This window comes from Heterodontus francisci, unplaced genomic scaffold (genome assembly GCF_036365525.1).
Source record: "Heterodontus francisci isolate sHetFra1 unplaced genomic scaffold, sHetFra1.hap1 HAP1_SCAFFOLD_124, whole genome shotgun sequence".
In the NCBI taxonomy this organism is placed as follows: Eukaryota; Metazoa; Chordata; class Chondrichthyes; order Heterodontiformes; family Heterodontidae; genus Heterodontus; species Heterodontus francisci.
Window position 1 is genome coordinate 3,715,373 of NW_027140322.1, and position 19,399 is coordinate 3,734,771.

Below are 19,399 nucleotides of genomic sequence, written 5' to 3' on the forward strand. Positions count from 1 at the left end.
CCTACACTAATCGCATATTCCTACCAACCATCCCCACCTGTCCCGACATTTCCCTACCACCTACCTGTCCTAGTGACAATTTATAATGGCCAATTTACCTATCAACCTGCAAGTCTTTTGGCTTGTGGGAGGAAACCGGAGCACCCGGAGGAAACCCACGCAGACACAGGGAGAACTTGCAAACTCCGCTCAGGCAGTACCCGTAATCGAACCCGGGTCCCTGGAGCTGTGAGGCTGCGGTGCTCACCACTGCGCCACTATGCCGCTTTTCCCTGGTTCTGTCTTTGCTAAAAGTAATAATCTCAAGCATTACATGGTTCTGAAGAAATCGCATTAACGTGCAAAGCTGGTGCTCTTTCTCTCTCCACAGATGATACCAGACCTGCTCAGTGTTTCCAGCATTATCTGATTTCAAGTCTGATAATGCTCGCCTTCTGCTGGTGGTTACAGGTGTTTCAGTCAGCCGACCAAAAACAAAAATCACCATCAGCTGGAGAGTCAGCACGATGTAGTCGTTCTCCCGACTGAGTAACAATTGCACACCACTGATGACGAACTAAAATACTTAGAATTAAATTGCAAAAACACATTAATTTCTGATCAGATTCTCCTGCTCTACCGCCATACTCCGGGATAGTGCAGCACAGTAAAACAACATTGTATTGTATCTAGGAATTGGTGTATATTTAGAACTTGAATCATAATATTGGAATTAATATTGACAAAGACACACATTACAGCTAAAACATGAAATCAATGTTTTTATTAATTTTGCATTATTTCCATTGTACATCAACACTTACATTATAAACTGCAGTAATTTGTCCACATCGAGTAGATGGCGGTGGAGCAAGCCGATACAATAAATGCAGATAAAAGAGACAGAACATTTATTCTTCGACAGACGTATTCTAAACATTCCTTAATAGGATATGAACATGTGAAACGGTTACAGAACGAATTGCATACCAACTCTTTATTGATAAGCAATGGATTTAATCTCTGTGTCAGTGTTGGTAATTACATGTGGAGGAATGTATCTCAGTATTTGTACAGACAGAGAAATGATCCGAAATCAATTCTGTTTGGTATTTTAATTAAACAGATTACACACACTTTCAGAGAAAATATGGAGAAAAGCCAAATCTTGTTATTCCAACACCAAGTAATCTGGTGACTGATGAACGCAAAGTGATGCTTATATCGTGAAGTAAAGCACATTCAGCATGTTCACACTGTTGGAAATGTTCATGCCATTGTTTCAGATTTAACACAGAATATTTTCCACCAGTCTGTGATACACCTTTAGACATCATTTGCTGGATTTGAGGCTGACTTTTCAGCTGAAAGGATAACAGAAACGACTTGAGAGGGTTACAGCAATGCCAACCATCAAATAAACACATCAAATACAGTATATGTTCTCTACTCAGAATATTTCTGTTTCAATAATCCTCCTATTTCAATAGTAAGTACACAGAATGTTCTCTGCGATACTTTAGAATCACTGACTGCTGAAAACATCATTCATTATCATATTAATATAAGAACCAGCCGGGACTGTACACTGTCAGCACAAATAAATGGAACAAATAATACAGCATTGGTCTTACCGGGTTTATGCAGATGTAAGATGTTGAACCGCACAGTCACTGCCCGTCATTGGTGGAATGTCTGCTGCTGTGAACGTGTCACAGTGAACATCCTCATTGTTTTCAGGATTGGAGGGAACCAGCAAAGCTGTTTCAGTGCGGGTCTGGGAGTTGCATACTATGGAGAGAAAGATGATGGATTAATTATTGAACTAAAAGTGAGTTCAGTGCGGGTCATCTGTATAAGTGTCAATGAGGTGATGGGGACTGGAATTTGAATGGTTTCCAGCTCCATTCACCGTGTTGTTATTTTCCCGCTGGGTGATAGCAGATGAAGTGGATCTGCTGAGCCCGAATCAGGGTGTTTAGATTGAGCACCTGAAGGATTTCCAGTGAATGTGTTCATAACAGAGATAACGTCAGGATGTATTTTCTAAAATAAGTCCAGCATTTACTTTTGTTCAGAGATACAGCACTGAAACAAGCCCTTTGGCCCACCATCAACCACCCATTTTCGAGTAATCCTACACTAATCCCATATTTCTACCACATCCCCACTTGTCCCTATATTTCCCTACCACCTACCCATACTCGGAGCAATTTATAATGGCCAATTTACCGACCAGCCTGCAAGTCTTTTGGCTGTGGGAGGAAACCGGAGCACCCGGAGAAAACCCACGCAGACACAAGGAAAACTTGCAAACGCCACACAGACAGTACCCAGAATTGAACCCGGGTTGTTGGAGCTGTGGCTGCGGTGCTAACCACTGCACCACTGTGCAGCCCCATTGAGGAGACTAATTTGCTTTAATCACAACATGAATTTAAATCAATCAGCAGTCTGTGAGATCGCCGATTGGAATGAAATTCAAAGTAGAAACAGAGAGATGGTGACTGTGGGAGTTTAACTCACAGATAGTGGAGAGATCACCGCCGGCACTTGTCAGTGTGAAGAGATCATCAGGAACACTGTCCAGCAACAAGTGACCATCCTGAGTGTCAATGGCTCCAGTCTGAACATCATCATAATCACCGGGGACCAGACCTGAGAGGAAATAATGATTTTCACAAAAATCACATGGTAACACTGAATATTTAGAATGATATTGTTAGACGCCAATCTACTCAGGCTTGCCAGGTTTGACTGTGATCTTCAGCTGGAATGAGATTTGAGGCTGACGAATGGTAGGACCATGTCGTGCCGCGGCAGTTGAGTCATCATAGGCCCGTCATATATTTTAAACGGCAGCCAGCAATCGATTGAAAGACAGGAGCACTGTGGGACATTGGGTGGGAGGACTGACAACTGATCTGTTTGTAAGATGGCAGCAGTCAGAGCAAGGGTGGAGCCCATGTTTTCTCATGTCTCCCTGTACGTGTTCCTCCAAGCGGCAATGGCAGGAGGGAAGCGCTTTTCCCATCGGAACGGGTGGAGGAGGCCGGCTAGGCTGGCAGGCAGGGCCTGGCAGGAGATTGAGGAGGAGTTGAGCAGACGTGAGGTAGTCCCATGTAAGAGGCTTCAGTGCAGGAACAGGATCAATGCCCTGATGTAGTATGGCAAGGTGAGTGCAGTGCCTTACATTAAGCTGACAGCCTTAAATGTCACACAATATGAAAATGAAATTGGAGGAAGGGTGCCCCCACTCATTGGTTCAGATCCTCCTCCATCAGATCCTCCTCCAGCTCAGTGACCACCTCCCTGATATGGCACAATCTTCAGTGACACTGCTGCTCTGACATTTGCAGGAAGCAGAGCCTCTGATGGTAAACCCACTCGTGGGTAGCATCATCTGCACTCAAGAAGCTGCTTGCGTGCTACTGTGCTGCCCTGCTAATCCACACTCTGTTCCAGCCTCACGATTCCTGTCCCTCGCTGGGTGCAGCAGACCAACCCTGGGGACTGCTGTTCTCTCCATCTCTGATGCTCCTCCACAATGGGAGATCTCAAAACAGGAGTGGATGACACCTATTGTAAATTGCTGCACTCACTTCTCAAACCCTTCATTGTTTTCATTTTTTATACCTATCTTATAAGTCAGAGAGGATGCTCATTCTGAATACCTCTGTTGTGATCGCCAAGATCGGTCAGCCTCCAGATTGCCAATACCGTGATTCAATATCTCTCCCCCTCCCTCCAGTGCCACAATGCTTTTCACAGCCAAAACTGACCTTCCTCTGAACTTCCCCTTGGTTATCGATGGCGAGTCTCTGAAACTGTTAGTCTCGCCCGCCTTTCACTAAATTGTGAATAGTTTGGAAAATTGCCATGAATTTCCTGTTTTCTTTGCTCCGTTATCTGCCCAGTGTCTTAAAGTGGAGCCTCCACCCACGAGATCGGTCGACTCGGGGAATATCACCTAACCGTGTAAGGACGTCAGGTTTCCTTTGCACCGCTATCCAGCGGCATTTTCACTCCCAGACTGTGGTCACTGTGCAACAAAATTCTGCCCTCCATTTAAAAGTCACGTGTATCCCATTGAATCACCCATCCAACATACACGCAAATTTCACATTGCACCGCCAAGACAACAGTGTCAGAAAACATCATGAACTGAAAGTTTCATTCCATTATACTACTGGATACAATCGGGATGATTTTGTAGAAATCCAAATTATTTCTCAATTTTTTAAAACTAAACTCACTCAGCAAATCTCCATGTCTTCAGCAGCATCATTTTCGGGCGAGTGAGTTCTGATTGATTTAATTGTTGATTTTAGATATCAGACAGAGTGATGGATTAAAAAACGTGATGGTAACAAGTAAAAATGTACCCACCCCGAATTCTAGAGATGTTCCCTTCAGGATATTCTGATCCAGGATCCGTGTCACCCAAACTGTAACTGGTGTAATATTCAATCTGATTGAGGGACTCAATGGAATCAGTAACTGTTAAACACAAACATGGATGGTTATTGGAGAGATTGATTGGCACGTTCGAATAAATAACATAATACCGTCATCATCTGGTGACAACGTCCTGGGACTTTGTATCTGACGTGATTGTGGAAAATTCATCACAGGGACTGCAGTGGTTCAAGAGCAACTAGGGTTGGACCTTAAATGTTGGCTCATACAGCGAGCCGTTAAAACAATACGCAGTACAGCCGGTCGGTCAGATTTCAGACATCAGAGCAGAGACAATAGTGTAAAACATAGTCAGTGAGCACAGTTTCTTAATCCAAAATCCCTCCACCCTGTCTCTTTCCCTTTCAGAGTCTCAAACGGCAGGTGGTGGGGCTCCAAAACCGAGCCCCACCCCGGATAATGGGGTAGAAAAGTGTGCAAGGAGGGCAATAACGGATTTGAAATTCGAGTCATAGAGTCGCACAGCATAGAAACAGGCCCTTCGGCCCACAGCGTCCATGCCCACCATAATGCCTATCTATACTATTCCCCCTGCCTGCATTAATTCCACATCCCTCTATGCCTTGCTCATTCAAGTACCTGTCCAGATGCCTCTTAAATGTTACTACTGTTACACTCTCCACCACCTCCTCTGGCAGCTCATTCCAGATAAACACTATTCCTTGTGTGAAAAATTTTATCCCCTTTAAACCTCCTCCCTCTCACCTTAAATCAATGCCCTATAGTTTTAGTCATCCTTAACATGTAACTTCAAGATGGCTCCTGGGCTGGAAGCTCCCTAGGAAGCTCCCTTGCTGTTCAACTCTATCCATGGCCATCTGCTCCCATCCCTAACGTTTTCTCCCCCAATCTGCCCTCTTAAACTGTTTAAATTCCCCTGGCTCTTTAAATCAGTTCATTTTAGCCCTATCTAAAAGTTAACAGTTAGTTTAGTGTATGTTACCTGGGCCCACTGCCCTCCCCCAGCCACACCTGCTCTTTGTTTTCTCAATGAAATTGATCCGGATGAAACTGACGAGAACAGCTGCCGATACTTTAATCTCCGATCCTGCTGTCTTCACAGTCCAGAGTGTCTGCAGCCACGGCATGCGGTAAGTCCATTGAGGTGAAGAAGGAGCTGCGGGACCCGAGAGAAGTCCTGTGAAAAGGTGCCCCGAACACCCAAAACATCCACGAACGGCCCCCCCGGCCGCAACTTCAAAGCGCCCGCGGGAGATGGCTCGGAGAGCATCTGCAGCGCACTGTCGGCAATGCTGCATGCCTTTATTTAAACCACTGCAAAAAAAAAAAAAAACCCTTAGCAAATGTAATCACCTCTAAGTCTGCCAAATGATGCTTCACCTCCCGAAGGACGTGGATGAGCTTTCCGGACGTCGATGGTGGGCACTGAGGAAATGGCTTATTACCTGCACCAGATTCCACCCCCCCTCCCCCCCCCTTTACCCCCCTTCCACCCCCCCCACCCCCGTCCCCTTCCCTGCTCCACCCTCTCAGCTCACCCCCTCACAACCCCGTCCCAGCCCGCCCCCCCCCGCACCATCTTCACCCCGCACCCCCTTCCCCTGCACCCCCCCCACCCCCTCCCTCTACCCCTCCCCCTTGCATCCCCTCCTCCCACCGGCACCATCCTACACCTGTGTAGGGGCCCCAACAACCCCACTGCCTTGTGGGCGTCTCGGGAGAGACCAAGGCTAAGGGAGTAAACCCTAACAGAAAATCCGGAGCGGAACCCCGTAGGCGGTCATGTGTCACCTTTGGCATGTTTCCGGCAGTTCCTGCAGCCATACTGGTGCCAAACGTCGTGTCCTGCACTCCTTTGGACCCCACCAGAAAGGCCGAGAGGGGGGTTTTGACGACTGGGCAACTCTCAACCTCCATAAATTTGCCCAGGCATGCGCCATGGAGAGGTCACTCCATAGTTGCCTCACAGCGACTGAAACAACACGGAAGGCAGCAGTTACGGGTTATAAGTCCAGATAAATTGGCGTAGAAACTGGGCGCCACGGGTTGCCTTTGTCGGTGGGAGAGGTCATTGCACCTCACTGGACAGCTACCGCCCGCCTCAAACCGGGCAGCCCCCGGTCAATAAGGTTCTGTCCCGCCACAGTCTGCCTGCTTCAATGGGTGCTTGGAGCTCAGGGTCATTGCCCGAAAGGTGGACTGACACACCGCACCAAACAACATGAAAAAAGGAAAGAAGGTACCAGCCCTTCGCTTTGCAAGCTGGAACGTCAGAACTATGTGTCCTGGCCTGTCGGAAGACCTTACACAAATCAACGATTCTCGGAAGACCGCCATCATTAACAACGAGCTCAGTAGACTCAATGTGGGCATTGCAGCACTTCAGGAGACTCGCCTCCCCGCGAGTGGCTCTCTAGCAGAGCAAGACTACACCTTCTTCTGGCAGGGCAGGGATCCTGAAGAACCAAGACAGCATGGAGTGGGCTTCGCCATCAGAAACTCCTTGCTCAGCATGATAGAGCCTCCCTCAAATGGCTCGGAACGCATACTGTCCATCCGACTGCTCACCACCTCTGGTCCAGTACACCTACTCAGCATCTATGCTCCAACACTCTGTTCCGCACCTGAAGCTAAAGACCAGTTCTATGAACAACTCCATAACATCATTAGCAGCATCCCCAACACCGAACACCTATTCCTGCTGGGGGACTTTAATGCCAGGGTTGGGGCCGACCATGACTCATGGCCCTCCTGCCTTGGGCGCTATGGCGTTGGAAGGATGAATGAGAACGGGCAGAGACTGCTTGAGTTGTGTACCTATCATAACCTCTGCATCACCAACTCGTTCTTTCACACTAAACCCTGTCACCAGGTTTCATGGAGGCACCCAAGATCACGTCGTTGGCACCAGCTAGACCTCATTGTCACAAGGCGAGCCGCCTTAAACAGTGTTCAAATCACACGCAGCTTCCACAGTGCGGACTGCGACACCGACCACTCCCTGGTGTGCAGCAAGGTTAGACTCAGACCAAAGAAGTTGCATCATTCCAAGCAGAAGGGCCACCCGCGCATCAACACGAGCAGAATTTCTCACCCACAGCTGTTACAAAAATTTCTAAATTCACTTGTAACAGCCCTTCAAAACACTCCCACAGGGGATGCTGAGACCAAGTGGGCCCACATCAGAGACGCCATCTATGAGTCAGCTTTGACCACCTACGGCAAAAGTGCGAAGAGAAATGCAGACTGGTTTCAATCTCATAATGAAGAGCTGGAACCTGTCATAGCCGCTAAGCGCATTGCACTTTTGAACTACAAGAAAGCCCCCAGCGATTTAACATCCGCAGCACTTAAAGCAGCCAGAAGTACTGCACAAAGAACAGCTAGGCGTTGCGCAAACGACTACTGGCAACACCTATGCAGTCATATTCAGCTGGCCTCAGACACCGGAAACATCAGAGGAATGTATGATGGCATGAAGAGAGCTCTTGGGCCAACCATCAAGAAGATCACCCCCCTCAAATCTAAATCGGGGGACATAATCACTGACCAACGCAAACAGATGGACCGCTGGGTTGAGCACTACCTAGAACTGTACTCCAGGGAGAATGCTGTCACTGAGACTGCCCTCAATGCAGCCCAGCCTCTACCAGTCATGGATGAGCTGGACATACAGCCAACCAAATCGGAACTCAGTGATGCCATTGATTCCCTAGCCAGCGGAAAAGCCCCTGGGAAGGACAGCATTACCCCTGAAATAATCAAGAGTGCCAAGCCTGCTATACTCTCAGCACTACATGAACTGCTATGCCTGTGCTGGGACGAGGGAGCAGTACCCCAGGACATGCGCGATGCCAACATCATCACCCTCTATAAAAACAAAGGTGACCGCGGTGACTGCAACAACTACCGTGGAATCTCCCTGCTCAGCATAGTGGGGAAAGTCTTTGCTCGAGTCGCTCTGAACAGGCTCCAGAAGCTGGCCGAGCGCGTCTACCCTGAGGCACAGTGTGGCTTTCGTGCAGAGAGATCGACTATTGACATGCTGTTCTCCCTTCGTCAGATACAGGAGAAATGCCGTGAACAACAGATGCCCCTCTACATTGCTTTCATTGATCTCACCAAAGCCTTTGACCTCGTCAGCAGACGTGGTCTCTTCAGACTACTAGAAAAGATCGGATGTCCACCAAAGCTACTAAGTATCATCACCTCATTCCATGACAATATGAAAGGCACAATTCAACATGGTGGCTCCTCATCAGAGCCCTTTCCTATCCTGAGTGGTGTGAAACAGGGCTGTGTTCTCGCACCCACACTTTTTGGGATTTTCTTCTCCCTGCTGCTTTCACATGCGTTCAAATCCTCTGAAGAAGGAATTTTCCTCCACACAAGATCAGGGGGCAGGTTGTTCAACCTTGCCCGTCTAAGAGCGAAGTCCAAAGTACGGAAAGTCCTCATCAGAGAACTCCTCTTTGCTGACGATGCTGCTTTAACATCTCACACTGAAGAATGCCTGCAGAGTCTCATCGACAGGTTTGCGTCTGCCTGCAATGAATTTGGCCTAACCATCAGCCTCAAGAAAACGAACATCATGGGGCAGGATGTCAGAAATGCTCCATCCATCAATATTGGCGACCACGCTCTGGAAGTGGTTCAAGAGTTCACCTACCTAGGCTCAACTATCACCAGTAACCTGTCTCTAGATGCAGAAATCAACAAGCGCATGGGTAAGGCTTCCACTGCTATGTTCAGACTGGCCAAGAGAGTGTGGGAAAATGGCGCACTGACACGGAACACAAAAGTCCGAGTGTATCAGGCCTGTGTCCTCAGTACCTTGCTCTACGGCAGCGAGGCCTGGACAACGTATGCCAGCCAAGAGCGACGTCTCAATTCATTCCATCTTCGCTGCCTTCGGAGAATACTTGGCATCAGGTGGCAGGACTATATCTCCAACACAGAAGTCCTTGAAGCGGCCAACATCCCCAGCTTATACACACTACTGAGTCAGCGGCGCTTGAGATGGCTTGGCCATGTGAGCCGCATGGAAGATGGCAGGATCCCCAAAGACACATTGTACAGCGAGCTCGCCACTGGTATCAGACCCACCGGCCGTCCATGTCTCCGTTATAAAGACGTCTGCAAACGCGACATGAAATCGTGTGACATTGATCACAAGTCGTGGGAGTCAGTTGCCAGCATTCGCCAGAGCTGGCGGGCAGCCATAAAGACAGGGCTAAATTGTGGCGAGTCGAAGAGACTTAGTAGTTGGCAGGAAAAAAGACAGAGGCGCAAGGGGAGAGCCAACTGTGCAACAGCCCCAACAAACAAATTTCTCTGCAGCACCTGTGGAAGAGCCTGTCACTCCAGAATTGGCCTTTATAGCCACTCCAGGCGCTGCTTCACAAACCACTGACCACCTCCAGGCGCGTATCCATTGTCTCTCGAGATAAGGAGGCCCAAAAGAAAACATGGGAAGCAGACTCTGGCCAGTTAACCTATCTATGCCTCTCATCATTTTATATACCTCTATCATGTCCCCTCTCAGTGTCCTTCGGTCCAGGGAAAACAGACCCAGCCTATCCAATCTCTCTTTATTAATCAAGCGCTCCAAGCCAGGCAACAGCTTTGTGAATCTTTTCTGAACCCTCTCTAGCTTAATCACATCTTCCCTGTAGTGCAGCGACCAGAACTGCACACAGTACTCCTAGTGCAGCCTAACCAACGTTATGTGCAACTGTAACATGACGTCCCAACTTTTGTACTCAATGCCTCGGCCGATGAAGGCAAGCATGCCATTCGCCTTCTTCACCACCCTGTCTAACTGTATTGCTACTTTCAGAGAACTATGTACATGCACCCCAAGGTCTCTCTGCTCAACAACACTCCCAGGGCCCTGCCATTCACTGTTTATCTCCTTCCCTGGTTCAACTTTCCAAAATCCATCATTTCGCACTTGCCTGCGTTAAATATACCATTTGCCAATCCCTTGCTCACTTTTCCAGTTGATCTATATCCTGTTGTAGCTTTAGATAACCTTCTTCACTGTCCACTATACCACCAATTTTGGTATCATCTGCAAACTTACTAATCATGCCCCCTGCATTCTCATCCAAGTCACCAATATGTATGACAGACAACAGAAGGCCCAGCACCGATCCCTGCGGCGCACCACTGGTCACAGGCCTCCAATCTGAAGAACAACAATCCACTACCACCCTCTGCCTCCTATCACTAAGCCAATTTTGTATCCAATGTGCTACCACACCCTGGATCCCATGTGTTCGAACCTTCCGGAACAACCTACCATGCAGGACCTTGTCAAAAGCCTTGCTAAGGTCCATGTAGACAACGTCCACCGCCCTGCCCTCGTCAATCCTCTTGGTCACCTCCTCAAAAAACTCAATCAAATTCGTAAGATATGTTTTCCCACGCAGAAAGCCATGCTGACTATCCCTAATCAGACCTTGCCTTTCCAAATGCATATAAATTCTGTCTCTCAGAATCCCTTCCAATAAATTTCTCACCACTGATGTAATGCTCACCGGCCTGTAGTTCCCTGGCTTATTCCTGCTACCCTTCTTAAATAAAGGCACAACATTAGCTCTCCTCCAGTCTTCCGGTACCTCACCCATTGCTAATGATGATACAAAACTCTCTGCCAGGTCCCAGCAATCTCTTCCCATAGCCTCCTAGGATACACCTGGTCAGGCCCCGGAGATTTATCCAACTGAATGTGCTTCAAAACCTCCAACACCTCCTCCCTTGTAATGTTGATATGCTCCAGGATATCGCTGGTCCCTCCCTTGAACGCATTAGCTTCCGTGACGTTCTGCACGGTAAATACAGACGAAAAGTATTCATTTACGACCTACCCCATTTCCCGTGGCTCCACACATCGATTACCACACTGATCCTTAAGGGGACCTACTCTCTCCCTAGCTACCCATTTACTCTTAATATACTTATTGAATCGTTTAGGATTCTCATTTATCTACCAGGGAAATCGTCTTTGTGTGTTTTGTTGTAACCTCAGAAATTTATCTCAATGGTTAAATCGCTCCCTAAATATATCACAGGACAAAGCTTTCATCGATTTTCTAGTGTTGTTGCCCCAGTATCATGAAGTGGAATTTGTAGATATTATGTTAAGCATCAGAATACAAAGTGTCAGAATAAGTTTTTTTGTAGAAACCACTGATTTCAGGTAAGGAGTTCCTGATGGGAACGTGTTTCTGATCCAGAAATCCAGTCACCTCGAGAAATAAAATCTGAGTCAATGTGACTGTCTCCTCCTGAGAGCAGTGATTATTTATGGTCTTGTTTAAATGGAATAAAATTACATGAAAGTTACAAACAAACTGAAATAACGTTCTTTAACCATTCGCGATGGGTGGGAATTTTCCCAAACCCATTGCTCATCTTACTATACACACTGATATAGACACACTCGCACTGTGATAGGCCACCTTCACAGGGTGATAGTGAACGGATTTCTGACAGTGTTCAGTCAGTAAACTGACCATTAAAATGGGGTATTTAAGTGGAAGTGACATTTGTCTAGACAAAATTCGGTATGAAATATAAAACACAGACCTGAACGCCGGATCTGATAGGAATCCTTGCCAGGTGGAATATTCTCAATCTCTTCATAAATTGCTTGGTATAAACCAGCCGGTGAACCCTTGCCACCAGTGACAGAACCTGTCAGATGAAGAGTAGGGAGATTAAAGTTTAGTTGCAAACCACGAGCGTTTAACAGTAAATTATCTGCGAACACATCCAAATCACAGAGATGCCGATAGTAAAGAGACAAAGCCAGGTATTGTGAATGCAGAGTAGTTTTGTTGTGCATATTTTCGGATAAGTCTATGTATCTATTTTTTTTGCATTCTCATATATTTACCTGCAGCAGACTGGGGACAAATTCAATCAAGTTTGTTAGAAACGATCTCCCCCTGACAAAGCCATGCTGAGTTCCCCGATTAATGCCTGCCTGTCCAAGTGGAGATTAATCTTGTTCCTCAGGATTTTTTCCAATAGTTTCCGTACCACTGATGTTAGATTCACCAACCAGTAATTATCTGGTTTATCCCTGCTACCCCTCTTGAATAATGGTACCACATTCACTGTCCTCAGTCCTCTGGTACATCTCCTGTGATCAGACAGGATTTGAAAATCTGTGTCAAAGCCCCTGCTATCTCTTCCCTTGTCTCACGTAACAGTATGTGGCACATCCTCCCAGGGCAGTACTGTGGCGCAGTGGTTAGCACCGCAGCAACCCGGGTTCAATTCTGCGTACTGCCTGCGTGGAGTTTGCAAGTGCTCCCTGTGTCAGCGTGTGATTCCTCTGGGTGCTCCGGTTTCCTCCCACATGCCAAAGAATTTCAGGTTGACAGGTAAATTGGCCATTGTAAATTGCTCCTAGTTTAGGTAGGTGGCTGGGAAATATAGGGACAGGTGGGTATGTGGTAGGAATATGAAATTAGTGTAGGATTAGTATAAATGGGTGGTTGATGGTCGGCACAGACTTGGTGGGCCGAAGGGCCTGTTTCAGTGCTGTATTTCTAAACTAAGCTATCTCATCTGGGCCTGAGGATTTATCCATTTTAAGCCCACTAAAACATCTAATACTTCCTACCTTTCAATGTTAATTTATTCAAGTATATCACAATTCCCTTCCCTGATCTCTACACCAGCATCATCCATCTCCATGGTGAACACAGATGAAAAGTAATAATTTAAAACCTAATCTATGTCATCCGGCTCCACACAGATGGCTACTTTGGTCCCTAATCGGCCCTACTCTTTCCCTGGTTATCCTCTTTCCGTGAATATACTTTAAAAACTCCTTGGTATTGTCCTTTATCTTGCTCACAAGTGTTTTTGCATGCCCCCTCTTCGCTCTCCAAAGTCATTTTTTAAGTACGGCCTGTGCTTTCTATACTTTTTTAGGGCTTGCGCTATTTTCAGCGCTCTGAATCTGTCATAAACCTCCTTTTTATTCCTTATCTAATCCCCCATAACCCTTGACATCCAGGGTTCCCTTGGACTTGTTGCTCCTACCCTTCAACTTTACGGGAATATGTTGGCCCTGATCTCTCCTATTTCCTTTTTGAAGGTAAGAGCCCATGGGATCCAGGGCAATTTGGAAAATTGGATCCAAAGTTGGCTTAGTGCCGGAGGCAGAGGGTGACGGTCAAGGGTTATTTTTGCGATTGGAAGCCAGGGACCAGTGGTGTACTGCAGGGATCGGTGCTGGGGCCATTACTGTTTGTAATGTACATTAATGATTTAGACGTGGATATAGGAGGTATGTCAGTAAGACCGCAGATGACACGAACACTACTGGTGTCATAAACAGTGAGGAGGAAAGCCTTAGATTGCAGGACGATATAGATGGGCTGGTAAGATGGGCGAGGGAGTAGCAAATGGACTTTAATCCAAAGAAGTGTGAGGTGATACACTTTGGGAGGACTAACAAGGCAAGGGAGTATACAATGGATGGTAGGACCCTAGGAAGTACAAAGGGTCAGAGGGACCTTGGCGTACTTGTCCATAGATCACTTAAGGCAGCAGCACAGGGAGATAAGTTGGTTAGGAAGGCATATGGGATACTTGTATGTATTAGCCGAGTCATATAATATAAGAGCGGGGAGGTTATGATGGAGCTGTATAAAATTATAGTTAAGCCACAGCTGGAGTACTGTGTACAGTTCTGGTCACCACTCCAAAGGAAGGATGTGATTGCACTGGAGAGAGTGCAGAGGCGATTCACCAGGATGTTGCCTGGGCTGGAGCATTTCAGCAATGAAGAGTGACTGGATTGGCTAGAGTTGTTTTCTTTAGAGCAGAGAAGGCTGAGGTGGGACCTGATTGAGGTATACAAAATTGTGAAGGGCATTGATATGATAGATAGGAAGAAACATGCTCCCTTAGCGGCGGGGTCAGTAACCAGGGGGGATAGATTTCATGTAAGGGGCAGGTGTTTGAGAGGGGTATTGAGGAAGAAACTATTCACAAAGAGGATGATTGGAGACTGGAACACACTGCCAGAAGGGGTGGTAGAGGCAGTACCCCTCACAAAATTTAAGGTATTTAGATGAGCATTTGAAATGGGATAGCATGCAAAGCTAAGGGCCAAGTGCTGGGTAACGGGATTAGAATAGATAGGTGCTTGATGGCTGGCACAGACACGTTGGGCCGAAGGGAGTGTTTCTCTGCTGCATAACTCTATGACTCCATGACCTGATCTCGTGCTTGTGATCGTTTGCAAACTACTTCCAGTCTAGTCAAGTTACAAGGCTCGATCTTTTCAGCTTTATGATTGTCTTGTTACAGAGGCTGTTCTGGCCGGGTCCTTGGCAGAGATAACAGGTCTATGCTGTCCTAGCTATGGACTTTTTCTTATTCAGAGAGAGAAAGAGAGATTTTTCTATAAGAACTCTATATTATTATGAAAAGTGCTTTTTATTAAGAGGTCCATTTCTTATAATAAATCAGGAGTGGGTTAGATGGGTGAAATATGAGTGCAAGCGTTGTTTTGGAATGTCGAATCACCGCTGGTGAATACAGGAGGTCCTATACAAGTATCACTTGTCAAAATAACCGACAGGCCCGGTTAGACAACTCGCGATTGGATGCCCAGAGCCCGAATCTGAAGGGCAGGAATTGATACCCAATGGATGAAGAAAGATGAACAGTCAAATAAATAGCTGAATGCACAGCCCAAAAAATCAAATTATCTTCCTGATCCATTGTTACAATAAGTAAATTCTTCCAGAGTTTCATGTATTATGTGATGAACTCTCACAGTGAATGTGAACACTTCAAATCACTATCCGTTTTGAATGTCACATTTTATTCATTCTGGAGCACCTTGAATGGAGAAAACCAGCAAAAACGACTGCAATGTATTTCTAACAAGGTCACCTGACAGTCCATAGAAAGCTGCATTGACCGAAAGTCTTGCAAGTATATGACATGAAATCTGCGATTTTCTGTTTGTTCCACGGTAAGATATGAGCCTCACCTCTTCTGATTGACTTTTTCTGTATAACCACCATCAGTGAGACCAACACACAGATTAGCAGGACTCCGAAGCAGACTGCAACTAGGATGGAAGTAGTTTTATATCCCTGTTCTTAATGACAAAAATAAAGAAAGGTTTAGCACAGACACAGTCCATCTTGTGTGATAAAATATTTGCAAGAAGTATTTAATAATTATATCCACTGCTTCCAGGCAATGAGTTGGGCTGAACATTCCCCATTATGTGGTGCACATTGCACCAGAGGAAAGTGTGAAACAATCTAAATTACAGAGACAGTGCCCCCATGTTTCTGATCAGTGCAGGACAGTTCAGGTACAGCCAGAAACTGGGATTAGCGGAATTTAAACTGGACCATTTGAAATATGCGGTGAGGCAACAAAATGTTCCAGTCAATGAGAACGTGCACATAGCATCTTCAGAAAATGACAACAATACCAATTCAACTAATACAAACTCTAATGCTAGCTGGACTATTAATAATGGTAAGTACCTGCAGATGTGGATGGGAAAGCAATTGGAGGCACATCGAACCCTATGGAATATATTGTACAAAAAGTTCAGGAGGATGAAATTTCAGCACTTTCCATTTAAACGATAAATACTGTTCTTAATTTCCCGAACTAATGAGTCAATTTAACAAAACAAGGTACCCTAACCCCACTCTCCAAACCCTGCCACCCTCACCGGAACAAATCGCACTGGCATCTTCCTTGTGATCACAGTCAGATTGAGCCGGCGATGAGGAAGGACAGTCGGCCAGAGAAGATTCGCTTCCAGTGCACTTCACCTCATCCAGCCAGATAACACCGACACCCTGAGAAAAAGTAGCTCCTCCAGGGGCCAATAGAGCGTGACCACAACCCAGCTGTCTGCAGACAACATTGGCATCGGACAAATCCCAGGAGTCATCACAAACCGTGCCCCAGCTGTTATTGCACAATATCTCCACTCTCCCAGAGCAGTTGGTGTTACCTCCAAACAGGCGCAACCAATGTCCAGAATCTGGCAAAGAGAATCAATTATTATTATTGATGTAGTATAAGACAGGAGTACAAGTCAGATAGTTGGTATAATAAAGAGGAAGTAGCACCTGGTGAAAGTACATGTTTACAATCATATTCTCGAATGCAGTCCTCTGATCGATGGAGCTGCTCCTCAGTTACTTTTGCTTCTGTTGAGAAGAGAAACATGCTGACTGTATCAGCCACCAATGTTTGAAATGACACTCACAGATTGAGACGTTTGTTGTGTTACCTGAACAAATAACACCAGCATCCTCCCTGTGTTCACAGTTGTGTTTCCCCCACGGTTCTGTTTGACACTGCCAAAGGAACGATTCGTGTGAAATACACTCCATCCCATCGAGCCAAATGGGTCCAGATCCTTCTCCGAATGACAGAGTGTAATAATCGATAGAACTGAGGGGACCGCACTGTAACTGTTTACAGATCACTTCTGCATCAGGTCCATCAAGTGTATCCGAGCACACTGTTCCCCAGGTGCCATTGTAGAACACTTCCACTCTCCCCTCACAGCGATGCTTCCCATTCACCAGCCGCAGCTCTTTGTGCTCTGTCAATGACACAAGAAATATCCAGATAGTTAGATTGATAACTCGTTGTATGTTCATACTGCACAGCTCAACACATGCTGCACCAGTTGTGTTCACTGATTTCCGGTAAGTATTCAAGAAAAGCGATAGAAAAACACCGGCAGCCCATAATGTATTAAAGAATAATCAACACGGATTGAACAACAGAAAGACAAACAACGTTACTGAATTGTTTTCAGACGTTACAGAAAGATAACGGGGATAATGCAGTCGACGCAACATGCATGTTTTTTTCAGAAGGCCTCCGACAAGGAACCACATCGTGAGATCATGACTGGGGTCAGAGCATGTGAAGTCAAGAGATCAGTGGAAGAATAGTATAAGACGAGCTACAAAGCACACTGTCGGGTTTAAATGTGGTAACCCAGAATGGCGGAAAGTGGGAAGTCGTGTTCCACAGGTCTGGGGTCACTGCTGCTCAATATTTACAAAAACGATTTTGACTTAGACAAGGGAGACATGATTTCAAAATTTCAGATGACAGCAATTTGGGGATATAGTTAACACTAAGAACAACAAATACGAAATACGGAAGACGTTAGTAAAAGAGCCGAATGGGCAAACAATTGCCAAATGAGTTGAATACAGATACGTCTAAGGTGGTCAGTGTTGATAGGAAGAATAAAGAGGCAACGTACTTCTTGTAAAATAAGGATTAAAATGATGTATAACAGCAAAGAGACCTCGGGATATAGGGGCACTAATCACTTATAAAGTGACAGAAACCGAAGCTAGTGATCATAAATATAGGATGATCATGAACAAATCTAATAAGATATTCAGGAGAATTATTTTTTTTAGCTCGGAGTGGTTTGAATTTTGAATTCCGAACACATGCAATTGTTGAAGTGATGAGCGTCGATGCCTTCAAGGTAAAGCTGTATAGGTACATGAAGAAGAAAGAAGTAGGCGGATATGCAAAGAGGGTTAGATGCAGTGATATGGGGCGATACTCGTGGGCAGCATAAACACCACATTGACCAGTAAGGCCGAATGGCCAGATTCTGTGCTGTCCATTGTATGTAATTCGATGTCATATCTTCCCTGTGAAGCCATGTGCACAACACTACGGAAAATGGGCACATGGAAGCACCCTTACCTGAACACAAGATCCTCACATCTTCTTTATGAGAACAGTCGTGGTTACCCCACGATGCTGAGGGACATTCCCAGAGAAATGATTCGTTACCGAAACACTTCAGTTCATCCAACCAAACTGGCCCTGAGCCTCGTTCACAAGATGCCGGAAGTGCCAGGTCCAAGGCCTTTCCACAACCCAGCTGTTTGCAAACCACGTCAGCGTCCGCCAGATCCCAGGAATCATCACAGACTGAACCCCATATCCCATTGTAATAAATCTCCACTCGGCCAGTACATGGGCTTCCACCGTCAGACAGCCTTACCTGCACGTGGTCTGTTGGACAACAGTACAGGAGGATTATACTTTCAATAGACATTCACCTCATCACTCAATGCAACTCATTGCACCATCACCAGCTTTAAAACAAGACATGTTAAATGCGCCTGCGACAGGTAAATAAAGCTATAAAACAGAATATCTGTTTACACATGCTTCTTACACAGAATGTAATGAACAGAAATGTTTCAGATATCCTACTACATCTGGCTTTGACATGTTATGTTCTCCAGTTCCCATTTTATGTTTTGAACGCTGTGTACGTTGTTGTACAGGCGATCACTCACACGAATAACAATTAATTTATACCCATGTTTTATTACTGTATATGTTCGTTGTCCATGTATGTTACCCTTATCTGTTATCTTGGTCAGACATTTACTGTCATCTCCTATTGCCTTTATCTTGAATTGCAAGTGACTTGCATTTATCTAGCGCCATTAACGTAATGCAACATCCCAAGGCGCAGTGCAGGAGTGATATCAAAGAAAATTTAACACAGAGCACCAAAGAATATATTAGGTCACATGACCAAAAGCGAAGTCAAAGAGTTTGCTTGTTATGGAGTATCTTGAAGCAGGGAAGAGAGGTTGACAGGCAGAGAGATTTAAGGAAGCAATTCTGGAGCGTGTGACCTTTGCAGCTTAAGGCACGGCCGCCATGGTGCGCAATTGAAATCAGGAATGCTCAAGAAGCCAGAACTGGGAGCTGTCAAACTGGAGCCGATTGCAAAGAGAGGAGCTGCGAGGCCAAGAAGGGATTTGAAAACAAGGATGAGAAATTTAAAACCGCGCATTGCTGGGAAAAGTAGGTCAGTGAGCAGAGGGCAGATGCCTGAGTGGCAATTGGTCGAGACAGCAGAATTTGCAGAGGTTGGAACTAAGGAAGCCAGCCAGGAGTA

At 45.9% G+C, this 19,399-nt stretch overlaps 2 protein-coding genes across 2 annotated transcripts in view; both read right to left on the minus strand.

The window, feature by feature from the left end:
* Positions 1-1,305: 1,305 nt before the first annotated feature.
* Positions 1,306-17,027, minus strand: LOC137359231 (deleted in malignant brain tumors 1 protein-like). Its single transcript, XM_068025290.1, has 6 exons — positions 16,724-17,027; positions 16,560-16,640; positions 16,220-16,471; positions 15,960-16,001; positions 1,654-1,770; positions 1,306-1,343 (listed from the first exon to the last, which is right to left on the minus strand). The coding sequence occupies exons 1-6, from the start codon at positions 16,824-16,826 to the stop codon at positions 1,306-1,308; spliced, it is 633 nt and encodes a 210-aa protein (XP_067881391.1). The 5' UTR covers positions 16,827-17,027.
* Positions 17,028-17,546: 519 nt separating this feature from the next.
* The window catches only part of LOC137359232 (deleted in malignant brain tumors 1 protein-like), a 28,116-nt gene continuing 26,263 nt past the window's right edge, over positions 17,547-19,399 (minus strand). Inside the window, exons 6-7 of the mRNA XM_068025291.1 lie at positions 18,187-18,495; positions 17,547-17,587 (exon numbers count right to left, since the gene is read on the minus strand). Of these exons, the coding sequence (XP_067881392.1) occupies positions 17,547-17,587; positions 18,187-18,495 (350 nt within the window). The remainder of the gene's footprint in view (positions 17,588-18,186; positions 18,496-19,399) is intronic.

What these genes read in the sequence shown, in the direction of transcription:
- LOC137359231 (XM_068025290.1), bottom strand. Translation starts at nt 16,826, where the DNA reads ATGGAGTGTATTTCACACGAATCGTTCCTTTGGCAGTGTCAAACAGAA. An exon ending in TGCTGGTGTTATTTGTTCAG is followed by an intron (nt 16,641 to 16,723) that starts GTAACACAACAA and finishes TCTTCTCAACAG; the next exon opens with AAGCAAAAGTAACTGAGGAG. An exon ending in CATTCCACCAATGACGGGCA is followed by an intron (nt 1,344 to 1,653) that starts GTGACTGTGCGG and finishes TTATCCTTTCAG; the next exon opens with CTGAAAAGTCAGCCTCAAAT.